This window comes from Chiloscyllium plagiosum, unplaced genomic scaffold, assembly GCF_037043375.1.
Source record: "Chiloscyllium plagiosum isolate Xiang-an unplaced genomic scaffold, Cpla_swu_hap1 HiC_scaffold_8, whole genome shotgun sequence".
In the NCBI taxonomy this organism is placed as follows: domain Eukaryota; kingdom Metazoa; phylum Chordata; class Chondrichthyes; order Orectolobiformes; family Hemiscylliidae; genus Chiloscyllium; species Chiloscyllium plagiosum.
This window is the reverse complement of record NW_028270146.1, coordinates 83131627-83149614: the sequence shown is the minus strand read 5'-3', so window position 1 is coordinate 83149614 and position 17988 is coordinate 83131627. Positions and strand designations below refer to the sequence as shown.

Genomic DNA, 17988 nt, shown 5'->3' with positions numbered 1-17988 from the left:
TCTTGACCTTCCTAAATGTCACATATCCAAGATTTAGATCCCAATCTAAGTCATCCTGCAGTCATGTCTCAGTAATAACCACTAGATCATACCTATTTAAGGGTATATACTTTTTTTCTTAGTGTCATGGATTCAGCTTAAATTAACAGCAACCTTGCTTGAATGATTATTGGGACCGTACCCACTGTACATTTATAAATACATCCTTGATACAATTTGTTAGAGAAATATTACCTTGTCCTTTGTGCTCTTAGGTGGATGAAAAATGTCAGCATTGTAGTGGTTTTAGTTTTTAATGATTAGTTTTAGTTTTGTGAAGTTTCTGCTCTTTTGTGAATCAGAGGTCTGGTGAATGCAATTTTCACAAACTTTCTGTAATTTTTAAAACTAGTTTAGGTAAAAAAAAATGATATTTAGATTTTGTTATGACCTTAACATAGAATCATTTCTCGTCAGTAGGAGTAGGGTGGGAGGTGGGTCCGAGTGGGATGCTCTTTGGAGGATTGGTGTAGACTGGATGGGTCAAATGACTTTTTCCATACTGTAGGGATTCTCTGACTTGTGAGATAAGTTGAAGCAGTACCAGATTCCTCCACTAGGAAGAGCTAAATACACAGCTCAGAAAGAACTTTAAAAACCACAAATCCACATGACTGTGTTCTATGTTAAATGGATTCTGGGAAAATGTCTGATGGATAACTTCAAAGCCAAATACTAAAGACAATATATACAACTCTTTCTTAAATAAATGGATTTTGTTCCCTATGCATTACGTACTCTTGCACTATTGAGTGGCTGGAAGTATCACATAGTATGGTCCAGACTCTCATAAATCAAGACAGTTGAAAGCTCATTGCTGACCCCTGATGATTAGCTGAGGGTGGACAGCAGGAATACAACAACGTCTGGCTGGCAGCTGCAGGAAGTTGAAAAATTATCAGTCATGATTGCTGTTAAATGATTTGAATGCATTTTGTAAAAATAACTTACACAAAATATTTATACAAACTGCCACTGAATAATTTTAAACACAATTATTTGTTTTTAGATTTATTTCAACTCTTTGTACAGTTACATGATGTATAGGTTGATGTTAAAAATGTCAGAAATTATATCCAATCGCAAAGAATTATCAAGTAAATGGAATTATAAGTATTATAATATTTCAAGAAAGAAATATGTAAATAAAGTGTGACACTGGAGTAGCAAAACATGTTGGCTGTATTCTTCCATCTTGAAAATTACTCAAGAGTAATAACTGTATGTCTTAGCTCTGAGATCCAAGTTGTGACAGCTGGAAGACAGAAAAAGCACTAGTTACATATTTCTATTGAAGGCTTAACCCATCTTAAATTGGAATGAGAAAGTGACCTAATAAAGCTCCACACATGGCTGTTTGATTACTGAACATCAAAAGGGACAAGTTACAAACAGAGTTAAGTGACCCTACAACCACGTATATGACAAAAATTCTAGAGCCTATCACATCCAGTGGAGAATAATGATGGACAATTGGGTTACTCATGTGAAGATGTCCATTGACAGTTGCACTTTTCAGCATAACAGGTTCTAGACAAATGCAAGAGAGAAGGCTGATGTGTTTGCAACTGTCTTAATTCAAAAGTCAAATGAATAGTTTGCCCTCAGCCTAATCCCAGGTACCACCATGTTGCATGCTAGAGTCCAGTCAATTTAGTTCTGTTCATGCAGCATTGAGAATAATACATGGGGTCATGAATAGTGCCATCAGATAACAAACAAGGAGTTGGCCTTGACATCAAGACAGCATTCAACTGAGTACAGCATCAACAAGGCTCAGATCATGTGATCGTAAGAAATAGGAACTGGGGTAGGCCATTTGGCCCCTCAAGTTTGACAACTTTTAATAAGACCCGATTTTAGCCTCAGTTTTGTTATTCCACCTAGCTCTCATAATCATCTACTTCCCTGTGTATCAAAAGTTGTCCTTATAAAATTTGGTCTTAAAAACAATAAGTCAGCCTCCACTGCTATCCGAGGGAAGAGAATTCCAAAGCTAGTGACTTCAAAGGAGTAGGCCAGTTAACCACTCAAGCCAGCTCTCCTTCTCAGTAAAATCATGGTTGAGTTGATTATAAACTCAAATCCACATTCCCACCTATCCGAGAATTGATTGCTCATTTCTTCCAAAAATGGGAACAACCCATTTTGAAACTGTGACACCTAGTTCTAGATTTCACAGTAAGGGGAACATCCCCTTAGCATCTATCAACTCTCTCAGAATCTTACATCTTTCAATAACCTCATCTCTCATTCTCCTAACACCAATGAATATAAGTCCAACCTGCTCAATTACCTATATAAAACAACCACTTCATCCTTCAAATGAACCTAGTGAATCTTCTCTGAAGTACCCCCATCATAATTAAGAGATCACGCCTGTACGTAGTATTCCAGATACAATCTCACCTGTACATTTGAGGCACAATTCCCCTACTTTTATAATCCATTTCCCTCAACACAATATTCCACTTGCCTTCTTAATTATTTGCTGAACTTGTTTATTAACTTTTTGTCATTCATGAAGGAGGACACCCAGATCCCACTGTACCACAGCATCTTGAAGTCTCTTTCAGGGAGATCAGTGAGAAAATCCTCCGGGGACGGGATTGCCTTCAGTCGCTGGAAGAAAGCTGCACTTGTTGCCCAGAAGAGAAAACCAGTAAAACTTGCCAATGAGGCATATAGGTCTGACTCATCCTGTATACTTCAAAATGGAGGCCCAGTACAAGTACATTCATTTCCAAGTATTCCTGACTTTTCCCTCTGGGTGAAAGACCAATAATTTTAGCTCTTCCCTGCCCAGATTCCTTAGGTCAGTGACCATAACCACCTCTAACAAGCTTAAATGCATCAGAAGATTAAAAGTAGGACAGTAAGCTGATGATGCTGCATTAAGTATACCAAGAGCTCCTTTAATAATGGAACAGCCCATGTCAGCCACCACAAATGGAATAAAAAAAAAATACTTCACTACACTTACATATATATATATTAAAAAAGCACATTAGACAGCCAAAAGATGGCTGCGGTAATCGATAATAGAATTAGGCAGTAACTTTTCAGAAGCTTCTCAGAAGACAAAAATCAGCCAATTAACAGTCCCTGATGGGAGAATTGAACAATAGAATTGCAAGTTTTTCCTATCCTGTAAGGTGTGTTAATGACTTTCCACTTAACCTCGAGACAGTTGTTTATCTGCAACACAAGCCTTTGTCTTGATGGTAACAGCTTCTCCTCTGCACCCTCCTCCTCCCTCTGTCCACCCAAAGAGGTCTGGATACTCCCACATAGAACACAACTGCCCTTTAACCATAGAATTATAAGATAGCCGTTAAAGGGGTCAATAGTATCTGAATGAACATCTTTTGACAATATCAAAGGGAAGAAATGGTCTTTTGCCCCTGAACTAGCAATACAACCACAAAAGCATTTTGGGCTTTTGAATTCTATTTTGAAAACAATGATATTGATAAATTGGTCTCCCTTAACTCTTTTATACTTCAGTCATTACTAAATAAATAAGTTCCTTATGTTTTTTAATTTGAACTTTCTCGTATGTTTGCGAGCATGCCTTTTTTTGTAAAAATATTCCCCAAACTTATCTGACAGTGTGTGAAATAAAACTTTACTTCTAGTTTCATTTTACACAGTGCTGTTGCAATCCTTACAAGGTCAGAATTAACAAACAGAGGGAATGGGCACTGTTTCAAAAGGGGAAAAATTAAATAACAATCTGCTTAGGGATATTTAGTGAGAATAGGGAGAGAGATTTATTTTAGAACACACAATCTGCACTGCACCCATGTTTGGCTTTAGGCAACATGCATTGAATGTTCCAAGCAATGACCATCTCCAACATGAGCACTTCACTACTTCCATCTAATTTTCAACAGCATTCCATCTGAACAGAAGCTTCACTGGGCTCATTAATTTTTTAAAAATTATCTGAGTGCATTACACACACACGCACAATACTGAGAGCAAAATGCATTGACAGCTTTTGAGGTGGACCTTAGAACCAATTATGTTAACGTAAATCTTGTCATTATATAAGCTACTGACTAATTGTCCACAACTTAATAAATAAAATACAGTACCTGCTTTAGGAATTGGCTAGCATTGAACAGCTCGCTGCAACCATATAACACATGTTTACCAGGTTTATTCTGAATAAAAATAGAAGAAATAAATTTATTCCCACATATAATGGATAGAAATAAACTTGATCTGAGACATACATCCAGTTTTTTCAAAAAGCATCATAGCTAATACCGCTGCTTGTGCACAAGATAAAATTAAAATGTCACTTTGCCTTTTTTTAAGAAATCATTTTCAGAAGAGCTTTATATGTGAATGTTTTACACATCGTCATTAACGGTTTAAATAACACCCTGCAAATTAATTCATACTCAGTTACTGATGCTTCATGTACTAAACAACACAGCTTAATATAATGCATTTCACAAAGAGAGTCATACTATCCTGCCGACAGTGGTGCATGTATGGAATTTGGATTGTGGAAATTCTGAGTATTAAAGACTGGGCATTAAATATCACATATATTTTGATATTGGTGAAAAAGGGGATAGAGGAGAATGACACCAGTTTTCTATCCAGACGGACACCCATGGTTAACTGTGCAATAGACAGATTTCAAGGATCTCTCTGCTATGTGCCATCAAAGCCTATGTGTCACTCAACAATGTATGCAGATTCAAGGATCCTCCATTCAGTGTTGCATTGTGACTACACAGAGTACCACCTAACTGCAAAGTTATAATGATGCAGGCCTAAGGCATGTTTCTGCAAAACCAATCAGGCCAAATATATGTGGAATAAAAGTAACATTATTGTCATAGGAATTAAAATCATTCCAATATCAGGTATAATCTTCCCATAAAGTAAAAGATCAGAAGAAATAGGAGAAGTGGGTCCTTCTGCATTTCTAGTCTATTCTGCCATTTAACAGAATCAATTTCATCTTCCTGCAATATCCTGATATATATTATTTACAAAATCAAACCTAAGCTTTAATATACTCAATGATTGAACATCTATGGTTCTCTAAAGTGGAGAATTGCTAAAATAAACAGCAGTGAGAAGAAATTTCTTCTTACCTCAGCTGTAAATTGTTGACTCCTTATTCTGAGAATACGACCCCTAATTCTATCCTTCTCAGTCAAGAGAAACATTCTCCCAGCATCGACCCAGTCAAACCCCTTAGTTCAGGTGTTACAATATAATCAATTTATATTCTTCTAAAATCTAGGGAATACAGGCCGAAGTCTACCCAACCTCTTGTCAAAATGTTTAGAGACCACTGACTTCTTAAAAAATAGAAGAAAATCAAAATCCCAGTTATTTAACAAAAGAATGAATAGACAATAGGTGCAGGAGTAGGCCATTCTGCCCTTCAAGCCTGCACCACCATTCATCATGATCATCCTGAATCAGTATCCTGTTCCTGCCTTATCTCCATAACCCTTGATTCCACTATCCAACTCTTTCTTAAACGAATCCAGAGACTGGGCCTCCACTGCCTTCTGGGGCAGAGCATTCCACACAGCCACCACTCTCTGGGTGAAGAAGTTTCTCCTCATCTCTGTCCTAAATGGCCTACCCCGTATTTTTAAGCTGTGTTCTCTGGTTCCATAGTTTAAACTTTTTTTTGTAATAGTCAAATTAAATATTACCTTAACTAACCACCCATACTCTTAACTAATATTAAAGATGAATCAACAAGAAAATTGTGTTGATTACCAATTGTAATGTACACATGAAACAACAGAAGCAAATAAGAGCGATTTTGCAAATTAGGGAAGCAGTCCACTAGCATATAGGTGATGTCATTCAATATCATCAATCTCAGTCTTAAAGTCCTTTTAAACTCTTCCTTCCTCACAAACAGTTTCAGCTCCTCTCCTTCCAAGATGTAGTATAGTCCTAAGCCAACAGCAGTACATAAGAGTAGCCTACATTCCACAGGTAAAATCTTCAACAAAAATAGCAGTCAGTAAGACATCCTAAGTTTAGCATGGGTAACATATAGTCACTAATATTATCTTCAAGTAACAAAAAGAGCTGTAGAAATTGTATTTGTTTGTGATCAGCTTCTGGATATAACCTCAGTCTTCTTCATCTTTCTGTACTGCACCATTGGACTCATAATTCTACGACACCACTTGGATAGCTCTGCACCTCTTTGTATAGTCTCAACCAATTTCAGTATGCTAAGGCGTTTTGGCTCAGTTTTGGTTTCCTTAGAGTTCATGAAGATCAGTTTGCTTTGTCTACTTCCTTTTTCTGTTTCCATTTTCAATTTGGGGCTGCCTGGAAAAAGGATTGATCATTGTAGATTGGATATGTGACTGAGATGAGTGTTGCTTGGGAAGGTTCCAAGAAGGGGGTGGGGATTCAGTAGGAGTGACTGTGTCTTTTTCATAGTTAGTCAGGAACTATAGCACATTGTAATCCCTCTGACATTTTACAGCTAACTATGAATGTAACTGAATTGGAATAGCTCCAATGTCTCGAATTCTAACTTAAAATTAGGGGGATTTTCCAGAGGGTTTCAGATACCAGGCAATTGCCCATTGATATTTTAAACTTCCTGATTACTGCATAGTCACTGCATTGGGATCTCAGAGATGTTTCAAAGTACTTTTTTCATGGTACGTCTCTGACAAAGTATAGACTAGAAAATCTGGGCCAATGTTCCTGTGTGGTCACAGCAAAGTCCTATAAAATTGCAATATGACTTCTTTATTCTTGAACTACAATCTAACATATCCTTTGCTTCCCCAATTGTTGTATATTCCATGCCACATTTCTGAGATTCATGTAAAAGTTTCCTCTGAATTCCAGCATTTCCCAGTCTCCCATCATTTAATTAAAATCTGCCTTTCTTTTCTTCCCATTGAAGTATGTAACTTCATGTTTCTCCACGTTATACCTCAGCTGCCAGGTTCTTGCTCACTTACTAAATCTGTCCCGATCACTTTGCTGCTTCTTTGCAACATTCTATCAACTTACTTTCCACCTAACTTTGTACCATCAACAAACCTACAAACTTTACATTTGATTCCCCCATCCAAATCATTGACATATGTTTTAAATAGCCAAGGTCCTTGTAGCAATCCTTGACATCATTACCTCCAATCCCAAGAATCCTAATTTTGTGCAATAATCTCGTGTGTGGCCATTTATCCAATGTCTTTTGAAAATCCAAAATCTCACTTGCTGTGAACAGCTGAAAGGAAATGCTGTTCTGGCTGTTTATGACAAGCAGGATATTGACTATACTGAATCAATACGCCACCAGTGTAGGAATCATTGTTGTCTGTCACTGCTTATATCTGTACTGGTATTGTCTTAAGTCAGATCCTTAACCAGATATTTAAGTAGTTTGTTTTTAAATGGTAATATTTTAATGTTACATTAACTGATGTGTCATGACAAAAGGAAGAAGAATATTAAAATAATAAACTTAAACCCAGTTAATTTGGTGGTACTTGCGCAAAGGTAATTCAAAATATGATCTCTATGACCTCATGTTTTCTGCTTTGCCCAAGGCTTCATATTTTAAACAGAAGGACTATCTTTCCCCTCTGTCTTTCTTGAAAATTAAATGTAGTTCACTTCGTAATTTTACTAGCAGGGAATTCAACCTGGACAAACTTCCCAATGGCGACAACTAAATATAAACTATCCAGCCTAATCTCACTTTCCAGCTCCTGGTCCATAGCCTTGCAGGTTTGCATTGCAAAAAGGACATGGTTATGCCAATGAGCAGTAAAACTTCAGGCTGTCAATCTCTGAGTCTCAACTCCCCTCAAAGTACACTGCCTGATTACTGGCGGCACAGTGGCTCAGTGGTTAGCACCACTGCCTCACAGCGCCAGGGACCTGGGTTCAATTTCAGCCTCAGGTGGCTGTGTGGAGTCTGCACATTCTCTCCATGTCTGTGTGGGTTTCCTCCAGGTGTTCCAGTTTCCTTCCACAATCCAAAGACGTGCAGATTAGGTGAATTGCCCATGCTAAATTGCCCACAGTGTTTTGGGATGTGTAGGTTAACTGTATTAATCAGAGGTAAATGTGGAATGGAAGGGGAATGGGTCTGGGTGGGATATTCTTCACAGGGTCGGTGTGGACTTGTTGGGCCAAATTACCTGTTTCCAGACAGGAGGGTTTCTATGCAAATACCTGTGTAAATATCCCAAGGTGTCAATGGTAATACTCTCGTCAGTGTGAGAAAAATGAAGAAGGGGCAGCACAGTGGCTCAGTGGATAGCACTGTTGCCTCACGGTGCCAGGGACCTGGGTTCAATTCCAGCCCTGGGCGATTGTCTGTGTGGAGTTTGCACGTTCTCCCTGTGTCTGCGTGGATTTCCTCCGGATGCTCCGGTTTCCTCCCAAAGTCCAAAGATGTACAGGTTAGGGTGAATTGGCCATGCTAAATTGCCCAAACATTTCAGGGATGTGTAGGTTAGGCATATTAGTCAGGGGCAAATATAGGGGATTGGGTCTGGGCGGATTACTCTTCGGAGGATCGGTGTGGACTAGTCGGGCCAAAGGGCCTGTTTCCACATTGTAGGGATTCTAATTCTAATTCTAAATACCAAGGGAAAGGGTCATTGTTTTCCATTCTACCTTCGCCCCTGGAGATTTTGTAAACCTCAATTAAATCTCCTCCAGCCTCTTCTGTTCCACAGATAACAAGCCAGTCTTGTTATCTTGCAACATAGCGAAACTTTTCTAGTTAATCTCCTCTGATCTGTCTTTAGTGCAACGATCACATTCTTCCGGTAACAAGGTGGCCTGAATACTATGTAGTGCTTTAACTGTGGCCTAACTTGCACTTTATAGTTCTAGAATAAATTCACTGCTCCTATCTTAATTAAGTGAGGCAAAGAAATGTTCCCTGTGTGCCTTCTCAGCATCTTAACCTTTTGCTCTACTAGTTTCAGAAATCTGTGGACATTCATTTTAAGGTCCTTCTGTTCTAGATTTCTGAGATTGCCATCATTTATTCAGAGAATTCCCTTTCCTTTTTCACTCTTCTTAAATGAATTACCTCATACTTTTCCTGAGTTAATTTATTTTGCCACTTTCTTGCTTATCCTTTTTCTTAATACTTTCTTTCATTGGATATCAATGTTACCAGTTAGACCGGCATGTGTTGTCTATCCCTAATAGTCCTTAAACTGAAAGGTTTGCTCGGGCTATTTCAGAGGGCGATTAAAAGTCCTCTGTATTGCTGTGGGTCTAGACTGACTGTAGAACAGATCAGGGAGGGATGGCACATTCCCTTCTTTGAAGGGCAGTAGTAAACCAGTTGCTTTCTAATGACAACTAGTAATGTCTTCATAGATGTTTTCAGACTAGCTTTAAATTTCAAGTTTATTCAGTGATTTCCAACAATTGCTGTTGTGAGATTTAAACCAGAGTATTATTTGGGGCGCTGTATTACTAGTCCAGTGACATTATGATCACACCTTCTTAGTTCCCTCAATATTGGATTTATTTTAGCTTGGAAAAATCTCATTGGGGATCGAAGGAAGTGCAAAACTCTAAGTGCCCAATACATTCATTACAAATTATAGTTTCAGAAATTTTTGCATTACAAACATGTTGGGTGGGATGGGGTGGATGAGTACTTTTTTTTACTCTACATGCTCCTATTCTGCCGAAAGAGTGGCTCATTTCTGTACTGTAACCTTTAAGCACTGTAACTCCCTGTATCCTATCTGAAAGCATTCACAAAGGAGGATGGCGAGCAACTTCACCCTCAAAAGCGCACAATATGTTGGAAAATCCAATTGCAGAGACAACCAGAGAAAAATCACTGTGTATTTGAAATACCCTCACTCAAGAGGCAGAACATGAGATTGGAGAAGCAACAAGGTTAATTGAGCAGGAAGCTGGGATGGGGTTGAAGCTGCAAGTGTCTGGCTCAATGGTGGTAGTCAACAAGTGAGTTGGGTAGAGCGTGGAGTTTGGTGAATTAATTGGGGATGAGGGTGTTGCTCGGTGAGTGAACTGGGGCTGACGATGATGCTAAGTGAGTGCATTGGGACTGATGGTGATGCTCGCTGAGTGAATTGGGACAGAGGGTGATGCTCGGTGAGTTAATTGGGGCTGAGGGTGTTGGTCGGTGAGTGAATTGGGGCTGAGAGTGATGTTCGGTGAGTGAATTGGGGCAGAGGGTGATGCTCGGTGAGTGAATTAGGCCTGATGGTGATGCTCGGCGAGTGAATTGGGGCTGTGGGTGATGCTCGGTGAGAGAATTGGGGCAGAGGGTGATGCTCGGTGAGAGAATTGGGGCTGTGGGTGATGCTTGGTGAGTGAATTGGGACTGAGGGTGCTGCTCGATGAGTTAATTGGGGCTGAGAATGATGCTCGGTGAGTTAATTGTGGCTGAGGGTGTTGCTCGGTGAGTGAATTGGGGCTGAGGGTGATGCTCGGTGAGTGAATTGGGGCTGAGGGTGATGCTCGGTGAGTGAATTGGGACTGTGGGTGATGCTCGGTGAGTGAATTGGGGCTGAGGGTGATGCTCGGTGAGTGAATTGGGGCTGAGGGTGATGCTCGGTGAGTGAATTGGGGCTGAGTGTGATGCTCGGTGAGTGAATTGGGGCTGAGGGTGATGCTCGGTGAGTGAATTGGGGCTGAGGGTGATGCTCGGTGAGTGAATTGGGACTGTGGGTAATGCTCAGTGAGTGAACAGGGGCTGAGGGTATTGCTCGGTGAGTGAATTGGGGCTCAGAATGATGCTCCGTGGTTGAACTGGGGCAGAAGCTGTTGCTCGGTGAGTGCTTTGGGGCTGAGGGTGATGCTCGCTGAGTGAATTGGGACTGAGGGTATTGCTCGGTGAGTGAATTGGGGCTGAGGGTGATGCTCGGTGAGTGAATTGGGGCTGACGGTGATGCTCGGTGAGTGAACTGGGGCTGTGGGTGATACTCGGTGAGTGAATTGGGGCTGAGGGTGATGCTCGGTGAGTGAATTTGGGCTGAGGGTGATGCTCGGTGAGTGATTTGGGGCTGACGGTGATGCTCGATGAGTGAACTGGGGCTGGGGGTGATACTTGGTGAGTGAATTGGGGCTGAGGGTGATGCTCGGTGAGTGAATTGGGGCTGAGGGTGATGCTCAGTGAGTGAATTGGGGCTGAGTGTGATGCTCGGTGAGTGAATTGGGGCTGAGGGTGATGCTCGGTGAGTGAATTGGGGCTGAGGGTGATGCTCGGTGAGTGAATTGGGACTGTGGGTAATGCTCAGTGAGTGAACAGGGGCTGAGGGTATTGCTCGGTGAGTGAATTGGGGCTCAGAATGATGCTCCGTGGTTGAACTGGGGCAGAAGCTGTTGCTCGGTGAGTGCTTTGGGGCTGAGGGTGATGCTCGCTGAGTGAATTGGGACTGAGGGTATTGCTCGGTGAGTGAATTGGGGCTGAGGGTGATGCTCGGTGAGTGAATTGGGGCTGACGGTGATGCTCGGTGAGTGAACTGGGGCTGTGGGTGATACTCGGTGAGTGAATTGGGGCTGAGGGTGATGCTCGGTGAGTGAATTTGGGCTGAGGGTGATGCTCGGTGAGTGATTTGGGGCTGACGGTGATGCTCGATGAGTGAACTGGGGCTGGGGGTGATACTTGGTGAGTGAATTGGGGCTGAGGGTGATGCTCGGTGAGTGAATTGGGGCTGAGGGTGATGCTCAGTGAGTGAATTGGGGCTGAGGGTGATGCTCAGTGAGTGAATTGGGGCTGAGGGTGATGCTCAGTGAGTGAATTGGGGCTGAGCGTGAAACTCGGTGAGTGAATTTGGGCTGAGGGTGATGCTCGGTGATTGAATTGGGGCTGAGGGTGATGCTCAGTGAGTGAATTGGGGCTGAGGGTGACGCTCGGTGAGTGAATTTGGGCTGAGGGTGATGCCCGGTGAGTGAACTGGGGCTGATGGTGTTGCTCGGTGAGTGACTTGGGGCTGACGGTATTGCTCGGTGAGTGAATCGGGGCTGAGGGTGTAGCTCGGTGAGTGAATCGGGGCTGAGGGTGATGTTCGGTGAATGAATTTGGGCTGACGGTGATGCTCGGTGAGTGAATTTGGGCTGACAGTGATGCTTGGTGACTGAATTTGGTCTGTCGGTGGTGCTCGGTGAGTGATTTGGGGCTGAGTGTGTTCCTCGGTGAGTGAATTTGGGCCGACGGTGATGCTCGGTGAGTGAATTTGGGCTGTCGGTGATGCTCGGTGAGTGATGTGGGGCTGAGGGTATTGCTCAGTGACTGAACTGGGGCTGAGGGTGTTGCTTGGTGAGTGAATTGGGTCTGAGGGCGATGCTCGGTGAGTGAACTGGGGCTGAGGGTGTTGCTTGGTGAGTGAATTGGGTCTGAGGGCGATGCTCGGTGAGTGAATTGGGTCTGAGGGCGATGCTCGGTGAGTGAACTGGGGCTGAGGGCGATGCTCGGTGAGTGAATTGGGTCTGAGGGCGATGCTCGGTGAGTGAACTGGGGCTGAGGGTGTTGCTCGGTGAGTGAATTGGGACTGATGGCGATGCTTGGTGACTGAATTGGGTCTGAGGGTGATGCTCGGTGAGTGAACTGCGGCTGAGGGTGTGGCTTGGTGAGTGAACTGGGGCTGAGGGTGATGCCCGGTGAGTGAATTGGGACTGACGGCGATGCTTGGTGAGTGAATTAGGTCTGAGGGTGATGCTCGGTGAGTGAATTGGGGCTGATGGTGATGCTTGGTGAGTGAGTTGGGGCTGTGGGTGTTGCTCAGTGGGTGATTTAGGGCTGAGGGTATTGTTCAGTGAGTGAACTGGGGCTGAGGGTATTGCTCAGTGAGTGACTTGGGGCTGAGGGTGATGCTCGGTGAGTGAACTGGGGCTGAGGGTGATACTCGGTGAGTGAACGGGAGAAGAGTCTGGTGTCACGCTTTTGTCTATTTGCAAATATTGTCAAGTTTCTTCTACAAACTGCTCAAGGCACTGGATATTGCAAAGACTATGAACCCTGACAACATTTCAGCAATAGTATTACAGTCATGCTTTAGAACTCGCTGCATTCTAGCTAAGTTGTTCCAGTAGTTACAACATTGGCATCTATCTAAATGCAGACATCAGCCCAGATTTGCCCTGTCTACAAACAGGCAGGCCAACTCTAACTCAGCCAATTGCAACCAGTTTATTTTCACTCATCAGAAATGTAAGGGAAGTTGTTAACAGTTCATCAAACAGAAAATACTCACCAATAACCAGCTCACTGAGGTTCAGTTTGGGTTCTGCCAGGTCCACCACTGGCTAAAAGAGCTGAGCCAAGTGTCGAAGTGAAGGTGGCTGCCTTTGACACCAGGCATCATTTGACTGAGTTTGGCAGAAGCAACCCGATGAAAATTTGCATTAATGGGAATTGGAGAAAACTCTCCATTGGCTGGAGTCATATTTGCATGAATGAAGCTGGTTGCGACTGTTTGAGGTCTATTAACTTAGCCAAAGGGCCTCACTAAAGGAGTTCATCAGAGTAGTATCTTAATCCTAAGCATCTTCAGTTGCTTCAACAATGGCCACCTCTCCATCACCAGGTTAGAGTTGGGAATGTTCAGTACTATTTATTACTCCTCAGATAATGAGGCAAAGTACTTCAAAAGCAGCAAGACCTGAATGACATGCAAGCTTGGGCTGCTAAATCAAAAGTAACTTTCACACTACATAAATGATCATCTCAAACAAGAGACGATGAAACCATCATAATTTTACATTCAATGAAATTACCATTGTTGAATCCCTCATTATCAACATCTTGAGGTTACTATCAATCAGAAATAGAATCACACCAGCCAGCCAAATATCGTGGTTGCAAGAAAAAAGTTAAGGCAAGGAGTTCTGTGCAGAGAAATTCATTTTTTGTCTCCTCACAGCTGGAACAGCATCTACAAGTCAGGAGCGTGATGTAACATTCTCCATTTGCTTGGATGAGTGCAACTCCAGCAACATTTAAGAAGTTGAATGTTCTCCTACAAGATGCACTCCAATAACTCATCAAGTTTCCTGAGGTATGACCTTCTAAAGCCATGACCTCATTATCTAGAAGAATACGAGCAGCAGATGCATTGGATTATCAGAACCTGCAAGTTTACCTCTGAGATACCAGAATTTATAAGCCCCCTACAGATTTACAATGATTTGTCAAAGGAGCAAATGTGATGAGAGGAAAGTTTTTTATACAGTGAGCAGTTAGGGGCTAGAATGCACTGCCTAGAAGTGTAGTGGAGGTAAGTTCAACTGAGGCATTCATGAAGATATTGAATGTTTATTTGGATAGAAATAATGTGCAAAGAAAAAGGCAGGAGTTCACTTGCGGATCCGGAGCAGACAAATGGGCTGAATGGCCTTCTGCACCATAACACTGTGATCCTTGAAGTTCCCTTTTGAGGTATCAGCTCCAGCAATTTTCCCTACCAACGACACAACACCCTAACTTGAAACTATATATTGCCATTCCTTCAACGTTGCTCAGTCAATATCATGGACCGCCTTCCTAGCAGCTCTGTGGGTGTACCTACATTACATAGTCTGAAGCTGTTCACCATCACCTTCTCAATGCCAATTAGGGATGGGAAATAAATGTCATGCCAACCAGGCAAGTCCACACCCCATGAATGAAGGAAAAAATCTTAGCTGCTTTCTTTGACATCAATGTCTCCATTGAGTATCATGTGAAAATCTGCTCACTGTGCTCTAAATTTAGGTGAGTTATATAGATTAGGAGCAGAAGGAACACATTTTGCTGATTGTGGTGACACTTTTTTCAAAATACTGCCACAACTTGTAGTTCTCCCTAACCCCTACAATGTTATTCATGTCTTTTGAACAATTTCTTCAAAAGTTTCAAGATTTTATGAGGAATTCTAATAATTTGAGCTTGTGTGCAACATTTCTCGGGAGTTTATGTACTTTACACAGAATTACATAGAATGTACAGAATGGAAACAGACCACTCGGTTCATGTGCTGCTCATGTCCCATGTGCAGTAGAGTCATAGAGTCATAGAGATGTACAGCACGGAAACAGACCCTTCGGTCCAACCCGACCATGCCTACCATATATCCCAACCCAATGTAGTCCCACCTGCCAGCACCCGGCCCATATCCCTCCAAACTCTTCCTATTCTTATACCCATCCAAATGCCTCTTAAATGTTACAATTGTACCAGCCTCCACCACATCCTCTGGCAGGTCATTCCATACACGTACCACCCTGTGCGTGAAAAAGTTGTCCCTTAGGTCTCTTTTATATCTTTCCCCTCTCACCCTAAACCTATGCCTTCTAGTTCTGGACTCCCTGAACCAAAGGAAAAGACTTTGCCTATTTATCCTATCCATGCCCCTCATAATTTTGTAAACCTCTTTAAGGCCACCCCTCAGCCTCTGACACTCCAGGGAAAACAGTCCCAGCCTGTTCAGCCTCTCCCTATAGCTCAAATCCTCCAACCCTGGCAATATCCTTGTAAATCTTTTCTGAACCCTTTCATGTTTCACAACATCTTTCCGATAGGAAGGAGACCAGAACTGCACGCAATATTCCAACAGTGGCCTAACCAATGTCCTGTACAGCCGCAACATGACCTCCCAACTCCTGTACTCGATACTCTGACCAATAAAGGAAAGCATATCAAACGCCTTCTTCACTATCCTATCTACCTGTGACTGCACTTTCAAGGAGCTATGAACCTGCACTCCAAGGTCTCTTTGTTCAGCAACACTCCCTAGGACCTTACCATTAAGTGTATAAGTCCTGCTAAGATTTGCTTTCCCAAAATGCAGCACCTTGCATTTATCTGAATTAAACTCCATCTGCCACTTCTCAGCCCATTGGCCCATCTGGTCCAGAGATCCTGTTGTAATCTGAGGTAACCCTCTTTGCTGTCTACTACACCTCCAATTTTGGTGTCATCTGCAAATTTACTAACTGTACCTCTTATGTTCGCATCCAAATCATTTATGTAAATGACAAAAAGTAGAGGGCCCAGCACCGATTCTTGTGGCACTCCACTGGTCACAGGCCTCCAGTCTGAAAAACAACCCTCCACCACCAACCTCTGTCTGCTACCTTTGAGCCAGTTCTATATCCAAATGGCTAGTTCTCCCTGTATTCCATGAGATCTAACCTTGCTAATCAGTCTCCCATGGGGAACCTTATCAAATGCCTTACTGAAGTCCACATAGATCACATCTACTGCTCTGCCCTCATCAATCTTCTTTGTTACTTCTTCAAAAAACTCAATCAATTGTAAGACATGATTTCCCGTGCACAAAGCCACGTTAACTATCCCGAATCAGTCTTTGCCTTTCCAAATACATGTACATCCTGTCCCTCAGGATTCCCTCCAACAACTTGTCCACCACCAAGGTCAGGCTCACCGGTCTATAGTTCCCTGGCTTATCTTTACCGCCCTTCTTAAACAGTGGCACAACGTTAGCCAACCTCCAGTCTTCCGGCACCTCACCTGTGACTATCGATGATACAAATATCTTAGCAAGAGGCCCAGGAATCACATCTCTAGCTTCCCACAGAGTTCTCGGGTACACCTGATCAGGTCCTGGGGATTTATCCATCTTTAATCGTTTCAAGGCATCCAGCACTTCCTCCTCTGTAATATGGACATTTCGCAAGATGTCACCATCTATTTCCCTACAATCTATATCTTCCATATCCTTTTCCACAGTAAATACTGATGCAAAATATTCATTTAGTATCTCCCCCATTTTCTGTGGCTCCACACAAAGGCCGCCTTACTGATCATTGAGAGGCCCTATTCTCTCCCTAGTTACCCTTTTGTCCTTAATGTATTTGTAAAAACCCTTTGGATTCTCCTTAATTCTATTTGCCAAAGCTATCTCATGTCCCCGTTTTGCTCTCCTGATTTCCCTCTTAAGTATACTTTCTTTATACTCTTCTAAGGATTCACTCGATCTATCCTATCTGATCCTGACATATGCTTCCATCTTTTTCTTAACCAAACCCTCAATTTGAAGGGCTTTTGCCCGAAATGTCGATTTCGCTGCTCCTTGGATGCTGCCTGAACTGCTGTGCTCTTCCAGCACCACTAATCCAGAACCTCAATTTCTTTAGTCATCCAGCATTCCCTATACCTACCAGCCTTTCCTTTCACCCTGACAGGAATATACTTTCTCGGGATTCTTGTTATCTCATTTCTGAAGGCTTCCCATTTTCCAGCCGTCCCTTTACCTGCGAACATCTGCCTCCAATCAGTTTTTGAAAGTTCTTGCCTAATACCCTCAAAATTGGCTTTTCTCCAATTTAGAACTTCAACTTTTAGATCTGGTCTATCCTTTTCCATCACTATTTTAAAACGAATAGAATTATGGTCGCTGGCCCCAAAGTGCTCCCCCACTGACACGTCTTATTTCCCAAGAGTAGGTCAAGTTTTGCACCTTCTCTAGTAGGTACATCCACATACTGAATCAGAAAATTGGGTTTTCTAATGGATTCCCAGTTCCCCAAAATAGTCAACAAGGTTGGTCAGGCAGAATTTACACCTTCTGAAATAACAGGAGCCACCATTGACTCGGCTACTTTAATTTAGATACTCAACTTTGTCTCGAACGATTATTTTGCAGGTGGCCAATGCAAGTCAAAACAATCTAAGCACTCAGATTTGCTTCATTACCTTTCTTAAAAATACCTGTTTGCTGATTTCCAGTTTAGTGCAACATGCTATAAAGTGAATCTCTCCTGATGACATGTCTTATGAATACATTGAACATGTTTCAATATTAAATGTCACCTTACCTTTGTGTAGTCAACAAGGTTCTGATATTCAATATAGTTCCCACCTCCAACAACAAAGACAATAGCCTAGAAAATGAACAAACAAACTTTGTGAACATTCTTTTCTGCTCCAGCACTTCTTTTAAAACTCCAGACCGTTTTGAATTTTCAAACAGG

General features: G+C 42.3%; 1 protein-coding gene across 3 annotated transcripts in view; it reads right to left on the bottom strand.

The window, feature by feature from the left end:
* Positions 1-1034: 1034 nt before the first annotated feature.
* The window catches only part of scfd1 (sec1 family domain containing 1), a 160810-nt gene continuing 143856 nt past the window's right edge, over positions 1035-17988 (bottom strand). For all 3 annotated transcript variants that reach the window (XM_043698046.2, XM_087990041.1, XM_087990040.1), the window contains exons 23-25: positions 17833-17898; positions 4140-4208; positions 1035-1294 (exon numbers count right to left, since the gene is read on the bottom strand). In XM_043698046.2, coding sequence (XP_043553981.1) covers positions 1268-1294; positions 4140-4208; positions 17833-17898 — 162 coding nt within the window. In that variant the 3' untranslated portion in view covers positions 1035-1267. The remainder of the gene's footprint in view (positions 1295-4139; positions 4209-17832; positions 17899-17988) is intronic.